General features: G+C 41.9%; 1 protein-coding gene across 1 annotated transcript in view; it reads right to left on the bottom strand.

Annotated features, from left to right (window-relative positions):
- LOC140992292 (activin receptor type-2A-like) overlaps positions 1 to 20012 on the bottom strand; it is a 44966-nt gene extending 24954 nt beyond the window's left edge. The window contains exon 1 of the mRNA XM_073462595.1: positions 19019 to 20012. Coding sequence (XP_073318696.1) covers positions 19019 to 19073 — 55 coding nt within the window. The 5' untranslated portion in view covers positions 19074 to 20012. The remainder of the gene's footprint in view (positions 1 to 19018) is intronic.
- Between the last annotated feature and the right edge of the window lie 2908 nt (positions 20013 to 22920).

Raw genomic sequence — 22920 nt, 5'->3', positions numbered from 1 at the left:
CAGCTTCTTAAATGTGAATATTTTCTGGTTTCTTTCCTCCTGTGTGACAGTAAACTGAACATCGTTTGGACATTTGATGATGACATCTTGTCGTCATCTTGTCCACCATTTTCTAACATTTTACAGACCAAACAGCTGATTGATTTAGCGAGAAAATAATTGACAGATTAAACGGCTGTTCATTTGCTGGAGCATTGGTTTGCTTTGGTCGGAAGAGGGACTGAGGTTCATCATCTGTAACGTCTGTCCTTTGTATTCTTCTTGTTAAAATATGTTTTGTTAAATGCTGCGGGATTGACTCTACATTAGGGTCCTTCAGATGAAAACATTTGAAGATACTCTCTTGTGCAGAGGCATCAGGGATGTTAGCAGAACATCTCTTACATATAGTCCTCGTTACTCATGTGTTTATACCGGTTTTAGTTTTTTAAATTCTTCCAGCCAACAAAGACTTGCAGTCTTGACCTTATCTGCTTTTATTTATTCTTCCTCTTAATGTCTCAAAAGCTCTCTGTAATTTAACCGAGCAGCGCACAACAAATAAAGAATAATGCTCCAATCTACGTGATCATTATCCACTCGGCTCTGCCAGTAAAACGCTGTCGCAGAGGAGAAGTGTCCTGCCCCCTCTGACCGTGTCTCTGGTCACAGCAGCTTCCAGAAATTAAGGGCTTAGCTTGCGTAATGGAGGTTACCTTTAGGAAAAGATCATGTATTTTTCAATAAAATGGCTGCTTAAGTAAAGTTCAACCCAGGAGCCGGACGCACCGCACATCTCTCTTCAACATTAACAGCTGCAGATGGAAGAAGAGAGGCGAGAGGGGACTTCACCGGCTGGCAGGCGAGGTCACTCTGCCTCGCAGCCGAGCTGACGGCATTTTCTCTCGTCAAATCCATTTCCCATGAAGCCCCTTGACTATTTCACAGCAACAGGTGCAACTGTGCGCTGCAGCCTTTATGATCGGGAGCAAATGGCCGAGGTGAAAAGAGAGACGAGAAAAATAGTCTGGGATGATGAATGAGTGCAGCCTGAGCGAGTGGGCTGGAAATGCAGGAATAATTGTTGCACGTGCATTAACATAGAAACGCATGTGAACACGGAAGAAAAATGTATGGACCGAGCCGCGTGTACACATGGAAGCTAGGATACGAGTAAATAGACCCACAGGGGAGTATTATATCTGCGAGTGGAAAAAATGAATTTGCCCAAACGTGCAAATAAGCATAAATAACACCGCAGGGGAGATGACATCATCTCACAAGTGGTTCATGTGGTCTTCGTTTCCCTCCCTCCTACAGACTCTTTGAAAAGGTCTTTAATGCAAACAAATCACTTTCTCGGCTTGTTTTTTTAACTGCGCATTTCTGGGTTGTTGTTTTTCTTCAAATTTAACACATATAAGACTAACAAATTAAGGCAAAGAAGGGTGTGAAAGTAAAGTGTTTGAGTTCAAATTGCTGCCGAGCCAAAGAAAAAGGAAGATTAACTCTTTTTTTCAACCACAAACTACAGCATAGACCCAATTTATCTGCAGCAAGAGTCTCCAGGTATCAGACACTTAAAGTTAAAAGGTGCATCATGTAGGAATCGACCACCTCTCGACCAACTTCTGCTGATTGTAACTGCAGTTAAGTATTGGAGACAATAAGATAAGACAGTGTTTGGTTAGGCGCTAAACTTTTCTATTTAATGACCTCCAAGGCCTAATATTTAGAAAAGCAGACACCCTGCTGCAGCGGGGATCAGGTGTGAAAAACAGCAGTTGTGGTTTACATGGTGCCTTTAGGGTGCTGTGTGCCTCCATCAGAGTTTCCACCACATCTAGATGCCACACGAGCGAAGAGACGAATGACAATATTTTCCAACCGCAGATCAACTTAATGGAAAAAAAGATAAAGAAGCAGGTTTTTTCCTTAGGAGGCCCCGTCCTCAAATAACCTCCCCTGGCGTAACACTGCTACACCATGATTTATGCTAAAACCAAGGTGCAAAATCCCTGCCTGTGTTTGTTAAGTCTATCCCCTCCATCAGGCCCTTCAGCAGTTAGTGTGTCCATTGTATGGCGTCTGGTTTCTATTCTTCCTGGATGGGGATGGATGCGACGTTCCCTTCGCCGGCCCTCGCGGGAGCAGAAGGCGATAATTATGGAGAGGTATGCGGAGGTAAAGCGGAAGGTTAGCTCATTAGCCACTTCTGGTGTAACGGCATTAGCCATGCTAGCGCTGATCCCCACGGACGTTTGCGTCGAGGTGCTTGGCATACGCATTTCCATTTTACTCGGAGTGATTTACAATGAATGCGGGAGGAGGATAAGCCCGAGTTCCTGTATCAACTTCATTACAAGCGAGTCATAATAATGAGCGTGCAGGACACAGAATGCAGGTGAAATAAACACTGTGTGTTTGTGTTGCTAGAGAACTAATGAGGGATGGATTAAACCAAGATAAATTAACTCAAAATGAGCCATAGATGCAAGATAATCTAGATTTTTGAGAATTTGAATCATTTAAGTCGTTTTTCAAGCAAACATGTCACATTAAAGCAGCAAATTCTCACATTTTAGAAGCAGGAACCAGCAAATCTTTTTTCATTTAATGAAGTACATGATGAGTTTTTGGGGGTTTGGCTGTTGGCAGGACAAAAGAAGCAATTTGAAGATGTCACATTGGGCTCTGGGAAATTGTGATGAGCATTTTTTTTTTTACCATTTTCTGACAATTTAATACGTAAAAATCATCAGCAAATTAATCGATAATGAAAATAATCGATAGTTGGAGCCCTTGAGAGAAAATAGCAGTATAGTATAATTTCCCAAAAGGTATAAAATCATATCTGGCAAGTGAAAGCATCAAATCTTCTCATTTGACAAGCTGGAAACTGCAAATATTTGGCTTTTTGGCTTGAGAAATATGCCATTTCTGTCACTTAACAAATTGATTAATTGACCAGTTGTTGCAGACATATATTGGTTTGTCTGTAGCACTGAATCAACCTGCTGTTTTATGCTCTGCAGTGGACAAATCTGGACTCCTCCCTCCATGTCAAAGGCTTACTGTATACATAGACAATACAATCTTCACCTTGTATAAACTGACAGTAAATTGATGTATTTTCTAGAAAGTGAGTCCTCAACTTTTAAAAAGCCGGCCCCTGTTTGTTCTTCAGCCGAGGCGAGCAGCAACACCTCAACAGCTCCATTGATAATGGCTCTATTCAGGTATTACACTGTGTGAGCAAGAGCAAGAGCCATGTGAACTGCAAATACTGAGCTCCGTCGCAAATACAGCCATTGAGAGCTCAAATCAATCACGTCTCTGAAATGAGGTGGCAGTACAGGACGGCTGCCTATAGCGCCGTGTGCCAAAGGTGGCTGCCCGTCAGTATGGCGGATATAAAGCAGAGAAATCAATCTTCCGACTAAGTCGCAGCTCAGAGTTCACTAAAGCGGATAATGTCACCGAGTGCAGGAGCCTACACGAGCGATTGTGCAAGGACATACAATAGGACTTCCACCCACAAGCATACGTCCAAGCAATAAAGAGAGAAGCCTCTTTGTCTCCAGGAGATATTTCACGCATAGAAATGTCAAACACGAGCAGCACGGGCTCACTTTTGTTTGCCGTAATAAGGTTTGCTGGGGAGAAAGAAATGCAGCGATGGATGGCTATAGCTGCGTTCTGTTAATGCAAGGTTGTTTTCTTGGTAATGATGCGGGGAACATTTATTTCATTCGTGGCACACTGAAACAAAGGAGGAAAGCAAAGAATCAAAAGAAGGAGGGAAATCAAAGGCTTCAGACCTAATCAAGACGTCGAGTTAATTGATAATAATGTGTGATTGTGGTCAACGTCAGCTCAGGAGGGGGTAAACGAGCAAACATCTATTTATGTAGAGTATGTGCAGACCTGCGTCACCGTGAGGCCACGTCTGAAGACATTAAACCAAAGGGTTTTTGTAACTTTTAATTGCTCTGATCCCTCAATATAAGAGCTTTGTCTGTCCTTTACATCATCAAGAAGAATATTTGCTCACCAGGAGTCTCCCAATCAGTCAAAACACAGCAACAGCATGTATGTCCCCCCCCCCTTCATTTTCTTTTCCACAAAACATTTCACAGAGCCTCCTCTCTATTCTTTCCTTTCCAGTCGTACAAGAGATTTATCAAGGTTAACCGCGACCTACTTTAGCTGCGGACATTTCAGCAATGCCTCCCCTGCACAGCGTCTAAACACCCGACCCACTTCTCGATCCACTGGGGCTTTTTGAAAAACTGTTCCTCACCCCTTGCTAGCTGCCTGGTGGCTCTGAAAATTCACTCTGACATTTTAAATTTTTACATTTCGGGCGTTTAAGCCGATGCTCTTTTTCCCGCAGTGGGTTAAGCTTCCAATTTCGAGCAAACCCGCAAGAAAGAAATCCTGAAGGGTGCAACGTATTCCTGCGACCACAGAGTGATCAGATAGAGCAATTAGACGGGATTTTCTCAAGAACAATGAGACTGCAAACAGGGGATGTGATTCACAGGAGATAGTGTAATATGGAGATGAAAAAGATTGATAACTCGGAAGGAAATGACTGAACGATTATCTGCAGCCATCATAGAGAAGTCAGTCTTTTGTGTGGCGGAAGAGTTGCTGTAGAGGCCATGACACCGAGATCAACACGCAGAGGTTCATTCTTTCTTCTCTGATCGCAAGATGACAAAGCTCACTACTGGTCTCAGTTCACCTGAAGCTTCTTAAGGACACGTCGACCAAATTGATCCAAGCACAGAGAGCTTAAAAGTTACACCATGGAAGCAAATCTGCAGCAAAATTTAACTAAATCATTGTTTCATTGTGCAACTTCAGCTGCAGAATTAGTGCCATTGTTGGTCTGAATACGATCATAGTCCCGACTAGAGCTCCAACCATTACTTGATTAATTGATCAAAAGAGAATAAGTTCATTTTTCAAGCAAAGATGTCAAATATTTGCTTTTCTTTGTCATTTATGAAAGCAAATGAGGAGTCTTTTGGTTTTGGACTGTTTGGATGCACAAAAGAAGCAATTTTAAAGACGCCACGAGAGCATTTCGATCGAATTGAACAGATCAACCATAAAATAATTGGCAGAATAGCTGATAATGACAATAATCGTTAAATGCAGCCCGAGTCCTGACAGATGAAAATTGTTTAACACACCAAGAGACAGTTTCAAAGAACTTTTTGTCCTCTGGTGCCCCCCAAAAAACTGGAAACTTTACTTTTAAAAGATTGTTTTTCGAATCCCAAGATACAAAGTTGGGGTCTTGGAAGTCTACTATATTATTGGTTGTTTCCATTATATCTTTCCAATTCTCCCTTCAATTGTGAAACATGACCGAAAGCAATTTCTCCTCTAAGTATTTCCTTTCCTGAGAAGAGCTGAGTAATAGCACAAATTTACTTCTTACTCAAATGACATGCACTCCCTCCCTCTCTCTCAAGCACCACTTCTACCTCAAATATGAGCCAGCCTTCCAAAGGAGGAAACAAAAATCACAAGGGAGAGCTACATCAGATCCTGTGAATTGGCACGCGTCTCTTGATTAGCAAAGTGAGAGGGCTACAAGGTAGGAAGCCACGCAGCAGAGACGCTTCTGGTCTGATCTGTGGCCAGGCCGGCGAGGTGGCATGCTGGGTGGGAAATGACCACCAACCACCTGCCAAATGTTACAGAAACTTCGACGAAGACACTTTGGCAGGTGGCCAGCTGACGCCCGAGGGTTTTGTTCTCTCTACTCCAAAACTAAAGCTGGTGGCACAGATAAAGTGTCTGATTTATTTGGGAATCTCTGAGCTTGTGTGTCAGGAAGGGAAAAAAAACTGTTTTCCTTACAGACTGCAACGAGAGAAACAACAACACCTGCCTCACAGGTGAACACAAATCATATCTTTACATAAATAAACGTATACTTGGCTCGTCTCCACTGGCATTTGTATTAACACCACCATGATTCAACCTATATTGTGTTCAAGAAGGCTGTTCCAACACACCGATCCTGTTTTCCTTAGGAAGCAATGCCTTCACGTTTCTGGTTTCACTGACAGCTGATCTCCGGGTTGTGAAGCATAGAAACACCACAGCAATAAGTGCTTCTCTCCGAAGAATTAAACAGCACAGGTGAGTCCATTATTGCCCACTAATTGCATTAAAATGTGACATTTCAGGCTCAAGATCTGTCCATCAGGCCTCCTTTTTGCCTAACAACTGCTCAGGAATATAGGAACTAATATCCAATTTCCTCTCTGCTGCTGGTCACAGGGGCAGGCTGTGCTGCACTCTGCTCTGTAGCCTCATAATGAAGTGGCATTTTGGCGGGCCAGGCCTGCACTCGGCGCTGCGTGCACCGAAGTAGGTAAACAACTCATTCATCAAGGGTTTTTTTGTGTGCCTGCCAGGAGCGGGGATTGTTCGTTATGATGGAATTTGTTCTAAGGATCAACTTATCATCTGCGTCCGGGCAGAGATGAAATAGATTTGAGGTGATGTATGGCTGTTCGGGGCGCTGGCTTGTGTGGGAATATGTGCGGCCAGCACTAAAAAACAAATGTGAGCAATGATTTTTGAATAGTGTTGAATAAAGAAGTTAGGCTGAGGCCATAGGTCAAAATGCTGTCTGCAGAGCTGGCCTCTTGGCTTGCCAGCAATGCTTGTTGTTGCTACTGATGCAATTTGACACTCCTCCCCCACATAACTGAGTCAGGACACAACTAAATACAGCGTGAATAACAGCATGCATTTAGTAGAAAACGTCTAATCATAGTAGTGATAACACCTTGCTGCATGCTTTGAATAAAAGCAGCAGTGACGTCTGAAGAAAGTCTTCCACATATCCTGAAAATATTCTGTACTAGTTCTGTCATGTTGTGCGGAAGAAGAAGCAGTCAAGTTTAGACTGTGTGTGTCTGAATGTGTGTGTGTGTGTGTCAGAGAGATATGGAGGGAGGGGAATTGAAAGATCTAACTTGGCTCTGAGGTCAGGTTGGGTTCAGGCGATGAGATTTTGTACGCTGCGAGGGCTGGATGGGGATACAGTCACCCAGAAATGAAAATTCAGTCATTCTCTACTCATGACCAATGCCGACGGAGCATTGGGGGAAGTTTTGTTGCAGTATTCACAGCTGAAGTAGCTGGGGACCTGTTTTAAAACACCAAAAAGTAATGTAAAATGTCTCTGTACAGCTCATTGGGCATAATCCAAGTCTCTGGAAGCCAAAATGATTTGAAAAGACGTTATTTACACACTTTTTAACGGCCCTCAATGACCGGTCAAGCTAACGCGTTTAGCTTAGCAGCTACACTGAACATTTCTGGATGGGTCATGTTGATGTTGGGGACTAGATTGATCAAAAACCTTCAAGAAATACTGGTCAAAAATCATTTTAAAAAGGCACAGTTCACCACATCGGACCTCTCTTTCTGCACCACCGTCATCAATCCCTTCCTCCCCGACTTGCCGGTTAGAAATGCATCCCACCACTTGCCTTGAGGGCAGCTCCTGGCAGGCTTGGTTAAAGATTTTTTTACACCATTTATAGCCGTTTGACTATCACAGGTATTAGACTCCGGGGCCAGCATGGGAGACCATTGGCCTACGGCAAGATAACCACCTGGCGGCAGATTCTCAGGTCCCACTGCACAAAGTGTGGTGAGGTGTTAGGCCTTGGTACTGTGTGATGGTGATTATCATAAAAGTGATTATAGAGGAGATAAGGGGGGAAAGATAGGAGTACTGATGAGTATTGTTCTCTGGATGAAATTATGTATTTTAGTGGCCAAGTTGTGTGATTATATTCATTTAATATATTCTCCTGCAGGAGTGTAATCTTGTTGCTGCGGCTGAATGAATAGAGGTAACTGTGCACAGAGACACTATTTTACAGTAGACAGTAATTTTACAGAGCAGAGTGGCCTGGCTCTTACTGGAGCCCTACGTTAACACTCAATCAGATAGTGTAGTGACATGGCAGGGGTGGTCGGGTTGGCTCGGGTGAGCTGGTCACAAAGACTGCACTCTTTCCATGGGCAGGAGGAGGGCACATGGAGGTGGTGAAGGGGGGTTGGGGGCATTAAAAACCACAGCACTCAGCAACTGAATCCAATCCCTTTAATCCCCGCTGGTATGCCTGAGCGACAAACGCCCATTGGTCTCCGCCTCAATTAGCGCTGATGGAGCCGGTTGCCGGACGGGTCAGGAGAGCGTCTGGATCTCTCGCCACGAATTGACGCAGCCTGCACCGTTTGCACAAGGAGCAAATACCAGCGAAGCCCCCGTGTCCCAGCTCCAGTCGGCCACTGCATACCGTACATTCTTTACAGGACGAGCAATTTAAAACTCCTCGTTATCTCTCGCAGGGTACTGTAGAAGGATCTGCAAAAAAAAACCCCTTCCCTCGGCTCCCCCCGTCCTCTCTGTGCTTGGATTGTTTGGATTTATTTGAAGGGTGTGTTAAGTGCCACTTGGGCTTAAAGCTGAACCGTGGATTGAGTTTGCAGCGATATTGCAATATCACCAAAGCCTGCAGCATGGGCATTTCAATTCATTTTTATAAAACAAGCAATCAATGAGTGGAGAATGGAGGGGGTGGGAGGCACAGAGAGAAGGAGACTGGCAGACAAGCTATTATATATATATGAGGAGATTGGTCCTTTGTGAGTCCAGTCCAGTTCAGTGAGAGATATTTCCCATAATCCACTGCTGTAAAGCTATTGAATGTGCCTCTAGCACCCATCACAAGGTAATGCAGGCTTACAATAAAACCTTTAGAAACAGTTCATATTGCACACTGTCAATGCAATCAAAATATGATATGTCGTGTTCACCTTCTGCAGCTTCGCTTTCACTGGAAACCAAAAGAGGAGAAAGTCTAAAAGTGTACAGAAATGCTCTCTGTGGTCAAGGTTAACCCACACTGGATCACAGGCTGCTGTTGCTGATGTGTGGAACTAATGCGCCGACCCATTCTGAGTCATCTCACGTGGCCCCCTCCAAGACATGTCGTCCGCCATTCAATTACGTCCACTGTTTGCACTCGCCTGGCTCGCATTTGGACAAGACAAACCAATAAACGCCGTGGAGTCAATAAATCCCCCTCTTTCATCCATCAGACGACCTCGCTGACTCCTGGCTCGTCTTTATATTTAGTGTAAACTAATGACGCATTCTGGTCACGGGGCCCCTCACAAGCCAAAATAAAAACACTTGTGTATTTTTAATTGGGATTGTATTACAGGTGCAGTAAGCTAAGAATTTGACTCCCCCCAATGCAGAGAAGAAATATATCTGCAGGCTTTATAGATTTGTTTATCAATACCGATGATGACTCAGTTATTGCCAGGCACTGCTGAGGGTTTCAAAACTCTCTCTTTCCCGTCAATACTGCTTGGGAGGAAAAACATTAAGAGTTTCAAGACCGAACAGATCCCCGTTTCACCTTGCTGGCAATTCAGATGCTGGCTTGAGCAACAAGTCAGCTAAAAGAGCTACAAAGCTTTTCAGTGCCAAGGTACAAAACAAGTATTATTCCAGTTATCAGCACACCTGGCACTGATTTACGACCAACACCTACACCAAGAATGACAACTAAAACGATGATGTGAGCATCCACACTGATGAATGATAAAGTTTTGTAAACAGTGGCGCCGAGCAAGTGCTACACGTTTCAGCTGTGTTGGCACAAACAACAAAAAACCCTGAAGGAGATGATTTCAAGAAATCCTCCAAAGATGAGGGTGGTGAGGAGAATCCAACACTCTATTACAAGAGTTGTTGTCTTTTGCCTTTATATTCATATTTTCGTATGACCAACAGCAATTATCCTGGCGAGCGTCAAAGAACATCAGTAAAGACAAGACCAGTGGGCAGTACATGTCAGATCCAATGAACAATATTATGTTATGCAAGTATTTAGGAAGTTGTATAAATAACCTTGACTGAGTGATTAGAGCAGACCCTCTAAAGTCTTTAAATTTCCATAAATCAGCTTACATTAAAGAGGTCAGCTGCAAATATTATGAGCACTCCAGCAACATTATTTCCTAGAAAAATGAAACCAAAAACAAACGTTTGGATTTTCCATTGACTGCTGTTCATCAAATCACTCTGAAAGTGATACCAAAGATATGATTCGACACTGTTATATCGTTACAGTTGTGGTGTTTACTCCGCCATCAACTTGAGTTAAGACTATTTTTTTTTATAATTATTTGTTTGTTCCTGGTCTGACTGACTTTTTCTATCCGTGTTGATTACAGGAGAGAATAAATGTCGGCCGAAGACCTGTTGATGTGTTTGTAGCTCACATGGCTGCCGCTCGATGCATCCTAAATGACATTTGAGGTTTATTAGATAGTCGCACACAGTGACAGCAACAATAATGGCAGGATGATGAACCCGCAATATCACGAGGGAACAGTGTTCACCCGGGCCCCGCCGAGTCCCCGAGACACCATTACCCTTTAGTGGTTTTGGTGATAAGAGGTTAGAGCGACCTTCACGACAGTGAGGAATCTTGGCAAGAGATGGACAAAGACGAAGAGGAGGAGGAGGAGGAGGAGGAAGGAGGGAGCGTAAAGCAGGCGAGGACCCTTGAGAGAGCCTGAAACAAGAGCATGATGAATGTACAGCTCGCAGTTTTTAATCAAGGATCAAAGCAGGGCCTCTCCGTCTGAGCAGCCAGCCTGTCTAGACTGAAACTCTCCCAAGCACATAAAGCAACATCTGCAGGATGCATTAATTACAGTAAAGAACTGTTCTGGACTGTTCTCTGGGGTACCGACACATCAAGAGGTCGAGAATAAGATAAAATACTCTTGTATATATCCAAAAAAGTGATGATTTATATTATGAGACTTTAAATATCTCCAAAAATACAGACTCCTTCCTAAAAGGCGATGGCGTTTTCCAACCCTGAACTCACCCTCTTCCCTATCATTTGTCCTAATTTCAGTCAGTAATGGTTACAGGGGCAATTCATCGACTTCCCATTATAGAGGTGCGCTCGGCCTGCATTTACATTTTAGGCTTTTAGCTGATGCTCTTATCCAGCATGACTTACAATAAGCTGAGCAGGTAGGGTTCTGCTCAAGGGCGCGCTGACAGGATGAATGCCTGTAGCGGATGTCGAACATTTGACCTTTTGCTTACAGGGTGGCCTCACGGCGGCCTCGATGACCCCACCTGCCTCCTACGGCTGCACAATTAATCAGGCTTAGTCACACATCACAAGTATATAATTACTCATCACAGAAGCTGAGTATTCTTCGAGTATCATTTCTTTGAATTATTACCCGCCGGACTATTTAGAAGCAGAAAGGCCAAAAGAATTAAGCTCTCATAATAATGGAGTCTGATTATCATGTGATTAATAGCTTTGATTATAATATTTAGCAGCGTAATCAGCTCAAACTGTCTTCCTGTGTCTTCTTCCAAGCTTACACCTCTGCTTCCTCAAAGGAGCTGAAAGCTGAATTAAATATGTATGTTATTTTAGTCCCTTCACTGCCTCTACACTGCTGTTATAAAAAGACACAGAGACTTACAAGAATTTAAAATAAAACTCAGTGTTTGGTTTGACCCGTCAGGAGTATCTAAGGTTTACTACATCAGATGGTGAAAAGAAGACTTTTAAATGATTTCCTACAATTATTTAAGCTGAAAAAGTGGTGCTTTTTCCAGTATATTGTCCCGTGTGGAGACACTCAGGAGCAGGTTGAAACGAATCCCTGCCGAGAAAGAAAGAAAATCCCCTAAATAGCAATTATGCTGTTTTGATGATTCTTAATTGTAGTGAAAGTTTAGATAGTCACTTATGTGGTGAGTGTGTTTTAAGAGGCCTTGGGCTTTCGAAACCTGATCAAACATTATTGTGTAATTTTAAAAACAGGTTACGTGCAGTGCCTTCTACCAATGATACACACAAGTGGCTAGAAGTTGATTTGTTTTCAGTGTAGTTCAGTGACCAGAGAAACTCGGCCAACATGTAAACAAGCAGCGACGTAGGGATCGTATTGAACTTTCCAAAGGTCATCTACACTTTTGTTTTCCCCTTTTGAATGTTAATTTGTTTCTCGTGCAAAAGTAAAAGGAGATTTAGTTGAGTGCAGTTAAAATGTTGTTCTGTTTGCCAGAAATAAAGAGACTGTTTTGGCCCGTTTCTGGCGTCAATGTTTAGCTCCAAAGTCCTTTTTCGTAGATTATTACACACTTTAACCTCAAAAACGCAGCTTTAACACATCAGAAGTGCCATTTTCTCAAAGTAAGAAGTAAGTAAGAGACTCTGACGTCACCGAAATGTACACAAAAACCATCTGTGTTGCTTGCAGAGTTCGGAGAGCAGAAAACACCTGGCTACAATCTAAATTTATTGAGTTCTCTGACTGTTCGAGGGTCATAATTTCCCCGGCCGAATCCAACAACATGCTGTCCCTGGTCACCATTTTACCTCCACGAACGTCAACTGATGCTTGTTTTTACAGTGTTAAAGGTGAGGACGTGAATGGCACTGGATAAAAATGTACCAGATCACCACAAATTCTTCAAGTTTTGGCCCGTTTCTGGTGTTGATGTTTAGCTCCAAAGTACTTTTTTGTAAATCATTTCTCACTTAAGACTATAACAAATTAAAAGTGCAATGTTCTCAAAGTAAAACTCAAATGTACACAAAAACCACCCGTGCTTGCTTGCAGAGTGAAAGCAGAAAACACCTGGCCATAATCTAAATTTATCCAGTCATAATTTCCCCAGCCGAGTCCGGCAACATGCCGTTTCTGGTCACCATTTTACCTCCACGAACATGAACCGGTCCTTGTTTTTCTGATGTTAAAGGTGCAGAATGATACACAGCCCTGGAAGGAAGCAGTCCGACTAGTTGGGCCCGATGGGAAATCGAGGCTACATCTGGCCTTAACAAATACACCTGTGCTTTTGGAGCCTAATGCATAATGCAAGAGAACATATTAGAAATAGATAGGTGGGGGAAAAATGGGACAGAGCTAGTAGCCGGCCTCTGGCCACTCGAGGAAACGCCGAAAACACTGCAGCAAGAGGGTACAGGATGGTTGAGTCACAGTGGAAATGGTTATAAATGTAGTGACGACTAAATAAATCAGTTTTATTTAATTCGGGCCACATTTCCTTCTGGTTTTACACTTCTGAAAGTAGTTGTATGTATTTATATGTTTCACAAGAGATACAGAGAGAAGCACAGCTTTTCGAGCCAAACCACAAAAAAAGAAGAAGTTTTAAAAATATTGCTGGCAAAAGCTTCGCAAGTGGATAGTTTCTCGATTTCCACTCTCAGTTCAGTGTCATGGTTTTTCAGTAAATAAATAATAAAGTAAATAATCAACTCAGCCAGCCAGAGTAAACATTAGTTTTAGTCAGCCACTAGGACACTTTGTAACAGCACAGTTTGTCTTCATTTAAGTTTCAGAAATTTAAATTCTTCATCTGTTCGGAGTGTTTTTCAAAGTTTGTAGTTTAACACTAAAAAACACTTCTAGTGATTAACTGTTTCTGGGACGGGGTGGCAGTAGAAGTGTTTTTTTGAAGCGAAGCCAGAAGAAACATTTTCACCATTAATCAACAACTTGTGTTTTTGGGGGGTTTTCAGTAAATTGTACTCAAATGATCAATTGACTATAAGAAACAATCGATAATGGTGAGACTCAGTTGCAGCTCTAATTTTAAAAGGTCTCGTCTTTATCGGTAACGCTTTATTATTATATTAACCTTCTGTATAAGGCCCTTATAAGATGTTTATTAAGACCATGTTATTAAGTGTTATTAGTAGCATAATAAAACACATTTATGACGAGGATGAGCCGTTCCTTTAATAAAAACATCTACGTTCTAGGTCTTGGATTTGTTTATATTTCACACTCACAGTTCAATGTTGTGCGAAAACGATAAAACACGGATGTTTGAGGGAAAGGTGTCTTTATCTACTTCAGTCCTCTGTCGGGAGGTCAGAGGTCAGGATCTGTACGACTGTAAAGCACCGAGCTTGGAGCTACTCAAAAACTCTTAAGCGTCGGGGAGCGCTTGATGACAGAGAGGCTTCATCTGGTGGCGGGGAAGTCAACCATTTCGTCCAGTTAATGCAGCTGGTAAATGTTGGTTTTCCCCAGTTCAACGGGACAGAACACAGACACCGGCCTGATGATCGACTGAGTTCACATTACCGTTTCAAGTTGAGTTTGATGTGTAGCAGAGCTGAAACTGAATCATCAGATCTGTTGTGCTGCTGGGGATTTGGAAAAAAAAAAAAAAAAAAAAAAAACCCTCAGAGCTGCTTCATCCTCGCCATATTGATGTAACCTTACACTGGTGTGCAAGAGGATCAATGTCTGTGTGAAACTGCTGCAGTGTACAAAAAAGGAGGCCAAATGTGAAGGTAGAGCAGGAGTCTCGACTTTATACATCTATCAGCCTCTGTGGTGGAAACATGCACAAATCTAAAGAGACGTTTTCCCCCCAAATTACCAGCAAAACATGACTTTTACATCGGGGAATGACCTCTACAGCCGGAGGTTGATTGCATGAGCTGCATTCACATCAGGTTAGAAGAAGATGAGGAACAACTATTAACTCATTTACTCGTTAGAAAAATGTGGCGGCCGTCGGGTCAAATGGTCAAACAACGGGCAAATATTTGCAAGAAATCCTGCACATGTTGCTCCCTTTTAGTTTGCATGATTGGCTGTTTACTTAACATTTGGGTGGTTGGCACGTGTTGGCACACTTCTTCAATTTCTGACACCTCACTGGAAACATCAGGGCTAAAAAAAAACCTCCACCACATGTCTAATTTGTAATCACCACCAAGTTCCTCTCAGCCTGCAGCTCATGCTCATATTAAATCTGACATCTGGATCTGAACGTGCCATAAGTTAGGAGGCAGCACGGTAAATATTTACCAATTTGCAGTTCAAGTTCGCAGGAGATCTTTCAAACTGATGACCCAAGTTGAACATCCGCCCGCTGCAGACTCACATTATCAGTTCCTTGGAAGTGAAATGTCACTTTCCAGTTCAGCAGAGCAGCGTTTCAAACTCAAAACTCAAAACTTACACAAGAAGCCCGTCTACAATCTCGTCACATCAACACTTTGGCAGACAACCTTGACCCGCCATGTGTTACGGCAGCATTCAAACATGCCAACATGGATCAAAACACTGGGCAGCTGCTGCATGCAACATTAAACCAGGTCAAATGTCACATTTCTTCTTTTTTGTGGGAACATACTTCTCTTCCAAACTGATCGCATATTACAGCAGCAAGCTACATCTGATATGAAGGCTTAATTAGGCAACTTTCAATGTTCAGAAATATCCAGCAGTCACATTAAAACCCTAATAGATCTTCGTCAAATGTCTTGTTTTGTCCACAACCCAAAGACATTCAGTTTACTGTCACAGAAAAGGAAAGAAACCAGAAAATATTCACATTAAGAAGCAGGAATCAGAGAATTGTGACTTTTGATTGACCATTATTTTGATAATCAACGAATGATTGATAATTAAAAATAATTGGTGATTACAATGTTTGAAAATTCAGCGATCATGCTCTAAACACGACACTGAACATATGCCGGGTTAGGGTTATCAAGGGTTAACAACTCATTAATTACTGATGAGTCAGGCAAATACTTTGTCAATTAAATGACTGTTTTGGTATTTATGTGTTCGTTGTAAAGAAACTAAAACACTGTTTTTAAGTGTCAAACAAAAACACTTAAATTGAAGAGATCAAGATCACTATTTTCTGACATTTAATAATGATAATAATACCAATTGTTTTCACAGCGCAAAGATACTTAATTAACAATAATATAAGACAAACTGAATGAGTAAATATTCACATTTCAAAGCTTGAAATCAGTTATTTCTCTTTGGCATTTTGACTAAAGTTGTTCCAAGTCCAATGTGCAGCAGTGCTGGAAAAATGCCTCCGAGTGTTGGAAAATGTTGGAATCGGTACCAAAGCGTACAGAAGTTTATGCACTGATCCAATATCCAGAAAAAGGCAAGCAACTTGTGTTACTTCAAGCAATCCCATAACATAACATCCATAATGAGTTAGTAGCATAGTGTAGGTAAAAAGATGTAATATTATATATATAGATTTCTTTGAACATACTGGAATTCGATTCGCGGTATCGGCTCGTAGCCAAAGTTCAGGTGTTAAATTGGGTATCAGAAAGGGGAAAAAAACAAATAAATTAATCACAATGGTTGCAAATTAATTTTGTATCAATCGTTTAAGCTTGCTTGCTTATCACTGTATCTGTAACCCTGATCCGAAATCCGAAAAATGTAAAAAGTGTGTTGTTCAAGTTGTTATTTGGCGAAACAACTGCAGTTTTACAGACAGGCTCCTCTGCATGTCGTAGTCTCTAAATAAAAACGTCAATGTTATCTTGAGATTTTTTGGCATGTTGCAATAGGCCTCATCAAATAAAACCACTCTGGGCTGAGTGCCCTGCCCTTATCTGAGGCTTCTTCTTGGTGTCGTCTTGAGCTGTGCCAATTCAACTTGGATTTCATAAAGGATTATTATTCCACCTCAAGGAGGAACCATTCATTTCCCCACTTCAGACAGTAATGAGCGACTGGAATAATCATCTGCTGCACTGTGCAGTACAGACGGCACCTGGCTTACACTCTAACCAACCCCAACTATTACCGTATTTGAGAAGCCTTTTAATTTCTACTCAAGTCCTCAAAGACACCCCAGGGCTCGCTGGGAAAGGACAATTTCTCTGCGACTTGAGATTTCATCTTACCTTTTTCCATTTCTTTACTCTCAACTGAAAAAGCTTTTATATCCAGTAGGTACACTGTGGAAACCGGGTTATTCACTGCCATTTACCTCCACACAGCACAGAAAAGCTGCTGCACAAGTGTGAAAACATTAGATAATAACTAAAATATTGAGCTGCAACTAATGGTTATTATCAAATGTCCTGTTTTGTCCACAACACAAAGATATTCAGTTTATTGAAACAGCGGCGGAAGGAAGCCAGAAAATATTCACATTCAAGAAGCTGGAATCAGAGAATTTTGACCTTTTTTCTATCTTAAAAAAAATTAATTATAATAGTTGATGAACAGTTGCAGTTCTACAACGACAATAAAAAACCCTGCTTCCACATCAGATTTCTGTTTCCTTTACCCAACCCTTTCTCAACCCATCTATCATCTGTGGTTACTTTAATCTCTGCCTGTCGATCACAATCCAAAACCAACAGATAACACAAAGTTTAACTATTGCTGCGTGTAACATCGTTCTTGTTGGACGCATATTTTTAAAAAAAATGGAAGTTAATAACTGTTTTACCGTATATCAACTTTCTTCCGCGTGAAGACAACAACCATCATGTTCCCAATGACCTTGTTGGTCCATTAAAGTTTGTTTCCTGGTTATACACATCACTTGGTACCATTTGAGCATCCTGTGAGGCTAAACTGTCTAATTTAGGGAGGTGGAGCAGGTTCACTGAAGGCTTAAGGTCATCTCAAGCAATCATCGTCAGAGGCTGCATCCAATGGAGCATCAAGCCATCGAACTTGTACAACTACACGAAATATAAACAGTGATTTTAACAATACTGACGCCTTCTTTTTACACAGATGTTTAAAGGTGCAATTTGTAAGAAAGTAGATTGTTGAGTCTTATTCCTAACTCCTCAAATACTGGTGATTAGAGCTGCAACAATAAAAGTGTAATTTCTCAAGGGGGGAAAATGCCAAAATTCTCCAGTTGTTTCTTGTTTCTTTACTTCTCTGTGAAAATAAACTGAATATCTTTGGGTTGTGGACAAAACAGGACATTTGAGGATGTCATCTTGGTTTATGGGACATTTTAATGACATAAAATTATGGAAGTACGCATCGCATTTTCCCCACAACCCAAACTGACATCTTCAAATTGCTTCTTTGGTCCAGCCAACAGTCCAAAACCCAAAGACTCTTCATTTACTGTCAGAAAAGACAGAGAAAAGCAACAAACCCTCACATTTAAGAAGCTGGAACCAGCAACTGTTTGACATCTTTGCTAGAAAAATGAAATAAATTGACTAACTCTTGTTTCACACAAAATATTTAGTCTGGTAAATATCTGCTGGCATGATGAAAGCAAGCTGAAAATGCCCTTTTAAACCCACTGCGAGCAGATCAACACAAGAAATTACTTCTAAGCCCACCCACATCCACATAACCACTACGCTCTGGAAGAAAAGCACCACTCTCCAGTTGACCCCTTTCTCCTTATTGTCACCTCAGCGACCCCGCTGGCATTCAGCGAGCGTCCACCCCTGGGACATGAGGACGCATTCCCAGGCTCGGAGGCTGAATATCGCCTTGTTGTGGCCATTTTTATTGTAATAATTCTGACTGAGTGCGCTGTATAAAAAGGTTAAGCCCACCTACACAGAGTTTACCCACATTCTTATATATGAGTCATCACCTTCCATGACCTTTTGGGGGAATATACTTGCGTCATTGATCTACATGTTTGGATTTAAAGGCTCTTTGAGGGACTTTTAAAGCAGATTTTTTTTTTGGTTTATTCTAAATTAAATGATGGGTTATTTGTCAGCTTGAGTTTTGGACCTTTACTTATTTTTATTTCCACATCAGCCCCATCTAATGTTGGATTTTCCTCCATTAATTGCATAAATATCTGTACTGCAAGTTGCAATAAGTCCGCGAGTAGCCGATTTGCATTGGTACGTCCCGCAAGGAGCCCTTCAAGGACCCCTTATGGTCCCCATCTGCAACATGTTCAATGCACATCCACACACATGGAGGGCACCAACAGTAAGGGGGGATGGCAGAGAGGGATTTACCCCACCAATCTCACCCCCAACTGGGTTGCATTGCACTGCATCCTCCACATTTAACAACAAGCTCTGCAGAGGCAACAATAAGCATTTGCACTGGATCCTCCACAGCTGATAATGCATAACCCCCCCAACCTCTCCACACCCACCTGAAGAGCAGGAGATGAGGAAAACGGCGAAGGCCAGTTTGGTGGCGTCTCCCATTTTCCATCCGAATCTGATCCTCTGACTAGAAAGAGAATAAAAAAACAAAAACAAAAACCAAAAAAAAAAAAAAACACCCAAAAAGATCTGGAAATCAAGGAGTCAAATTAAAAGTCTTGCTGCTCCAGAGAGCACTGTCTCTGCAAAAAGGACATTTTTCTTTTTTGTGTGTGTGTGTTTAAATGTCAAGATCGAGCTTAAATCCAAAATATCCCCAAAAAAAAGAGGGGAGGAAGAGGAGGGGGTGAAGAAGAAGAAGAGGAGGAGGGGATGGTTGGTGGTATTTTCCAGGTTTTTACAGGCAAGCAGAGGAGGACGACTTGTTGGCATGCAAGCCAGAGGTGTCATGTATTTGCCAGGTCTGCAGCATTGTCACGAACAGACCCCGTGTGTTCACCTGTGCCTCCTGCTGTTTATATCTTCGGAGCAGCGGAGCAGACAGCCGAGCCACAGCCGGGCAGGGCGAACATCCATCGGACTGGAAATCGAGCGCACTCCGCTCCCCAATCAAACTTCTCCTCGACGGGCTCCGTCGCGTAGCTTTAAAATGTCACAAATGTCGTTGAATACAACATTTCCAGGTTCCTCTCGCAGACACGGCGGGTTTAAAGCGCGTATCGCTGTTGTTGTACTCCGTGCGGAAGGCTGAGTTTTCGTCCCCGACGGTCCGGCGGCGCTGCCCGGCCACAACCACCAGCTCCCGTCCGCTCCAAGAGGGAAACGACCGATTTACGCGGCTCCCTAGTCCGCTCCAAAGTGCGCCAAACAGCGGTCCCTCCGTCCAAGAGACCCGCACGAACAAGCGGAAACACTCTCCTATGAGAGCAATAACCTCTAAAGCCGCCGTTAATCCGTGTAGCTAACGCGGCTATCGAGTTCAGGACGAGCTGCTTTTCCCAAGTCCGTCTCCTCCTCGCCTCCTCTGGTCGGGACGATTTCAAGATGGCGTCACCGTCCCGCGGCAAGTGCACCGCGGTTATATACGAGGCTTCCGGTGGAGCGTTTCAAAATAAAATGCTCAACGTGATGGGAATGTTTTTGTTGTTTTTTTTTTTATAAACTCAAAATACATTATGTCATTGTTTCCTGTGTTATGTAATGACTCCATCTTGATACTAGAAATGTATAAAATGCTACAGTGGTAGAGTTTGAGATAAACAAGGTTGGTGTTATGTTGTTTGCAGTAAAATATATTTAAAATCAAGATCCAAGATGTTTATTGTTGCTCTTGACTTGACTAAATGAGCACTAACATGTTCATCTGGCATCTTATTTTGCTTTGCATTATAGGTTTTAATAATCCCCTATCAAATATGCTGTACTTTGGACATTTAATTGGTGTTTTGTTGTTTGATTAAATACATATATTTCTTTAGGAATTTGCACCATATTAACTAGGGTGGGTGTCCTGTATTGCTACCTAATGGTATGGGCCTTGTGTCAAAATCTAGTTTTATGGTCCGTGATAGTCTCTTTTTTTATCAGGAATAAATCAAACATCAAAATTAAATATTGGCTAATCAAATATGCTGCAGTTTGTATTTTTAGTTGTGTATTTCCACGGTTTTTCTAGCGTTTACAGTCCAATATTTAGACAAGTAAATGAATATATAATACTAGGTAAGGTTGGATATTTAGTTGGTAGTCTGTTGTTTGATAAAATACATGTATTTCTTTAGGAATCTGCACCATATCAACTAAGGTGGGCCCAGTATTGTAACTTAATGGTAGGGTACTATGTCAAAATGTAGATTTATGACCTTCATTGTTTTAATTTGCATTAAAATATGATTTAAAATATGATTTAGTTGTTATAGGGGCTCAAAAAGCAAACTTTGAGGGCTCCTGACTTGACGAAATGAGCACTAACATGCTCATCTGGCATCTTACTTTGCATTTGCATACCATCAGGGATAAAACAAACCTAATCGAATATGCTGGAGTTTGTATTTTTTAATCTTGTATTTCCAATAATTTTGTTTTACTTTAATTTTGAAAGCAGAGTCGTCCATTTCCGGTGCAGCCTGGCTCGCTGCAGCCAGCTTGATCAAAGTGCTTTACGAGCTGGGGATTGTTTTTAATTCGGGAGGGCTGCTCGTTTTACACTCTGGGGTGAGCCGGTGCAAGGAAAGAGGGGCGGGGACAGTCGAACAAACACCTTGTCAGAATAAGAAATAACCCAAAACAATCTTTACCTTGCTGTTAAATCATGTATTTGCAGATAAAAATGAGTTTGGAGGCTAAACTGTGCGTTTTTGTTGGTACAATATATTTTGTTTATTACGCAAATGTGTATTTTTCTGTCCAAAATATACAAAACAAGCTGTAAAGGAGCTCTTCAACAGCTCCCAAAGCCAATTAAAGTGATGTTTCATGAGGTTTCATGCATAAAATATGTCCTATTTTAAATCAACAGCATGCTCCAAACATACATCTTGTCACCTCTATGTAGGTCAACACATATCCCACCTACATATAGCCTCACGCTGCAGTTTGAGCTACTATATGGTCAAGTATCAGATTTCAACATGGGTTGGGTGCTCAGTAATAAATGCTGAGAATAACATGAAGTACAGATATAGGCTTGGCCTACTCCCAAATCTGCGTGACACTAATCTCTCTAATAGCCTGGAGCAGATCTCCAACCATAAGCGCTGCTAAACGATTAGGAGGTCAAAGGTCTCAGGGGATTTCTCTGCCAAGCTGGAAGCTGAGTCACCTGTTCTATATTGGAGCGTTGGCTTTCATCTTCAGCAAAACACACGGTCCTGTACGTAGCTTAATGGTTAGAGCTGGAGGCACTAACGCAGGGGCCGGGTGAGGAGTTCAGTTCCTGTACATGTTATTCCCCTGGCAACCATTTTGAACTTTCCTCACAAATGAACTCTCTCTCTCTGCGCAAAGAGCTCGGCTCCGTCCTGGAAATGTGGGGGATGTTTTTATGGTTTCACCGATTACTCACCGAGAAATATTTGGAACGCGCATCAAACAACTGGATTACATATCAGGACCTTTACGGTCACCAAATCTCTGTGTAATTAGATTACACTTCATTGTTCGTTTCCTTTGCTTTGCGTCACAAATAATTAACTAATTTAATTACAGGAATTTAGGGTGAACCATGCATGAACTCCTGCCTCAGTTGCACGCTCATTATCCTTCACCTTGCACGATCTGTCCCATAAAATGGCCACACGGTTTCGTGACTTTGGATTTTTTTGAATATAATCTGTGCTGAAGCTGAAACAATCAATCAGAAATATAAATGAGGGTAACAACGGCAGCACGGCAGCATTACCAGCTGTTAATGACACATTTGTTTTCAAAGACCTTCCCTGTCAGATGTCCTAATACAAGGAGACCTTAATGAGTCACCAGCTATCAGCATATGTTGTTCCCTGAAGTTATATAATAGACTTCTTTGATTTATATGGAATAAATGAGAAAACCTGGTTGCCAGCCAACATGTAATGATCAGTACGAGATTATATCGGAGCTACTTGATAGAATTGAACGATACAGTCCCCAAAAAACAAATTATTATGAAACAACAAATTATTATCCGTTATAATGGAGGTCAACGGGAAACTTTGCTGCAATACTGCGAGTGGCCACTGGACAACAGTGGAGGGAAGGCTGAGCAGCTCTGTCGTATCCAGATCCCTCAGCGGATAAAAAAAGGCAAATTTTAAGGTAACAGCAACACAATTCTTAGTTTCAGTCGATTAAGCATGAATGAAAACATAATTGTGAATATTATATTTAATTTATGCCAATAGATTCCCCAAAATCACTGCCGCTTTACGATCCAAGAGGACCTCCATTATACTGTATAAACCATAGAAAT

The sequence above is a fragment of the Pagrus major genome, chromosome 24 (assembly GCF_040436345.1).
Source record: "Pagrus major chromosome 24, Pma_NU_1.0".
Taxonomy (NCBI): Eukaryota; Metazoa; Chordata; class Actinopteri; order Spariformes; family Sparidae; genus Pagrus; species Pagrus major.
The sequence above is the reverse complement of the archived record's forward strand: the minus strand, read 5'-3'. Positions and strand labels throughout refer to the sequence as shown.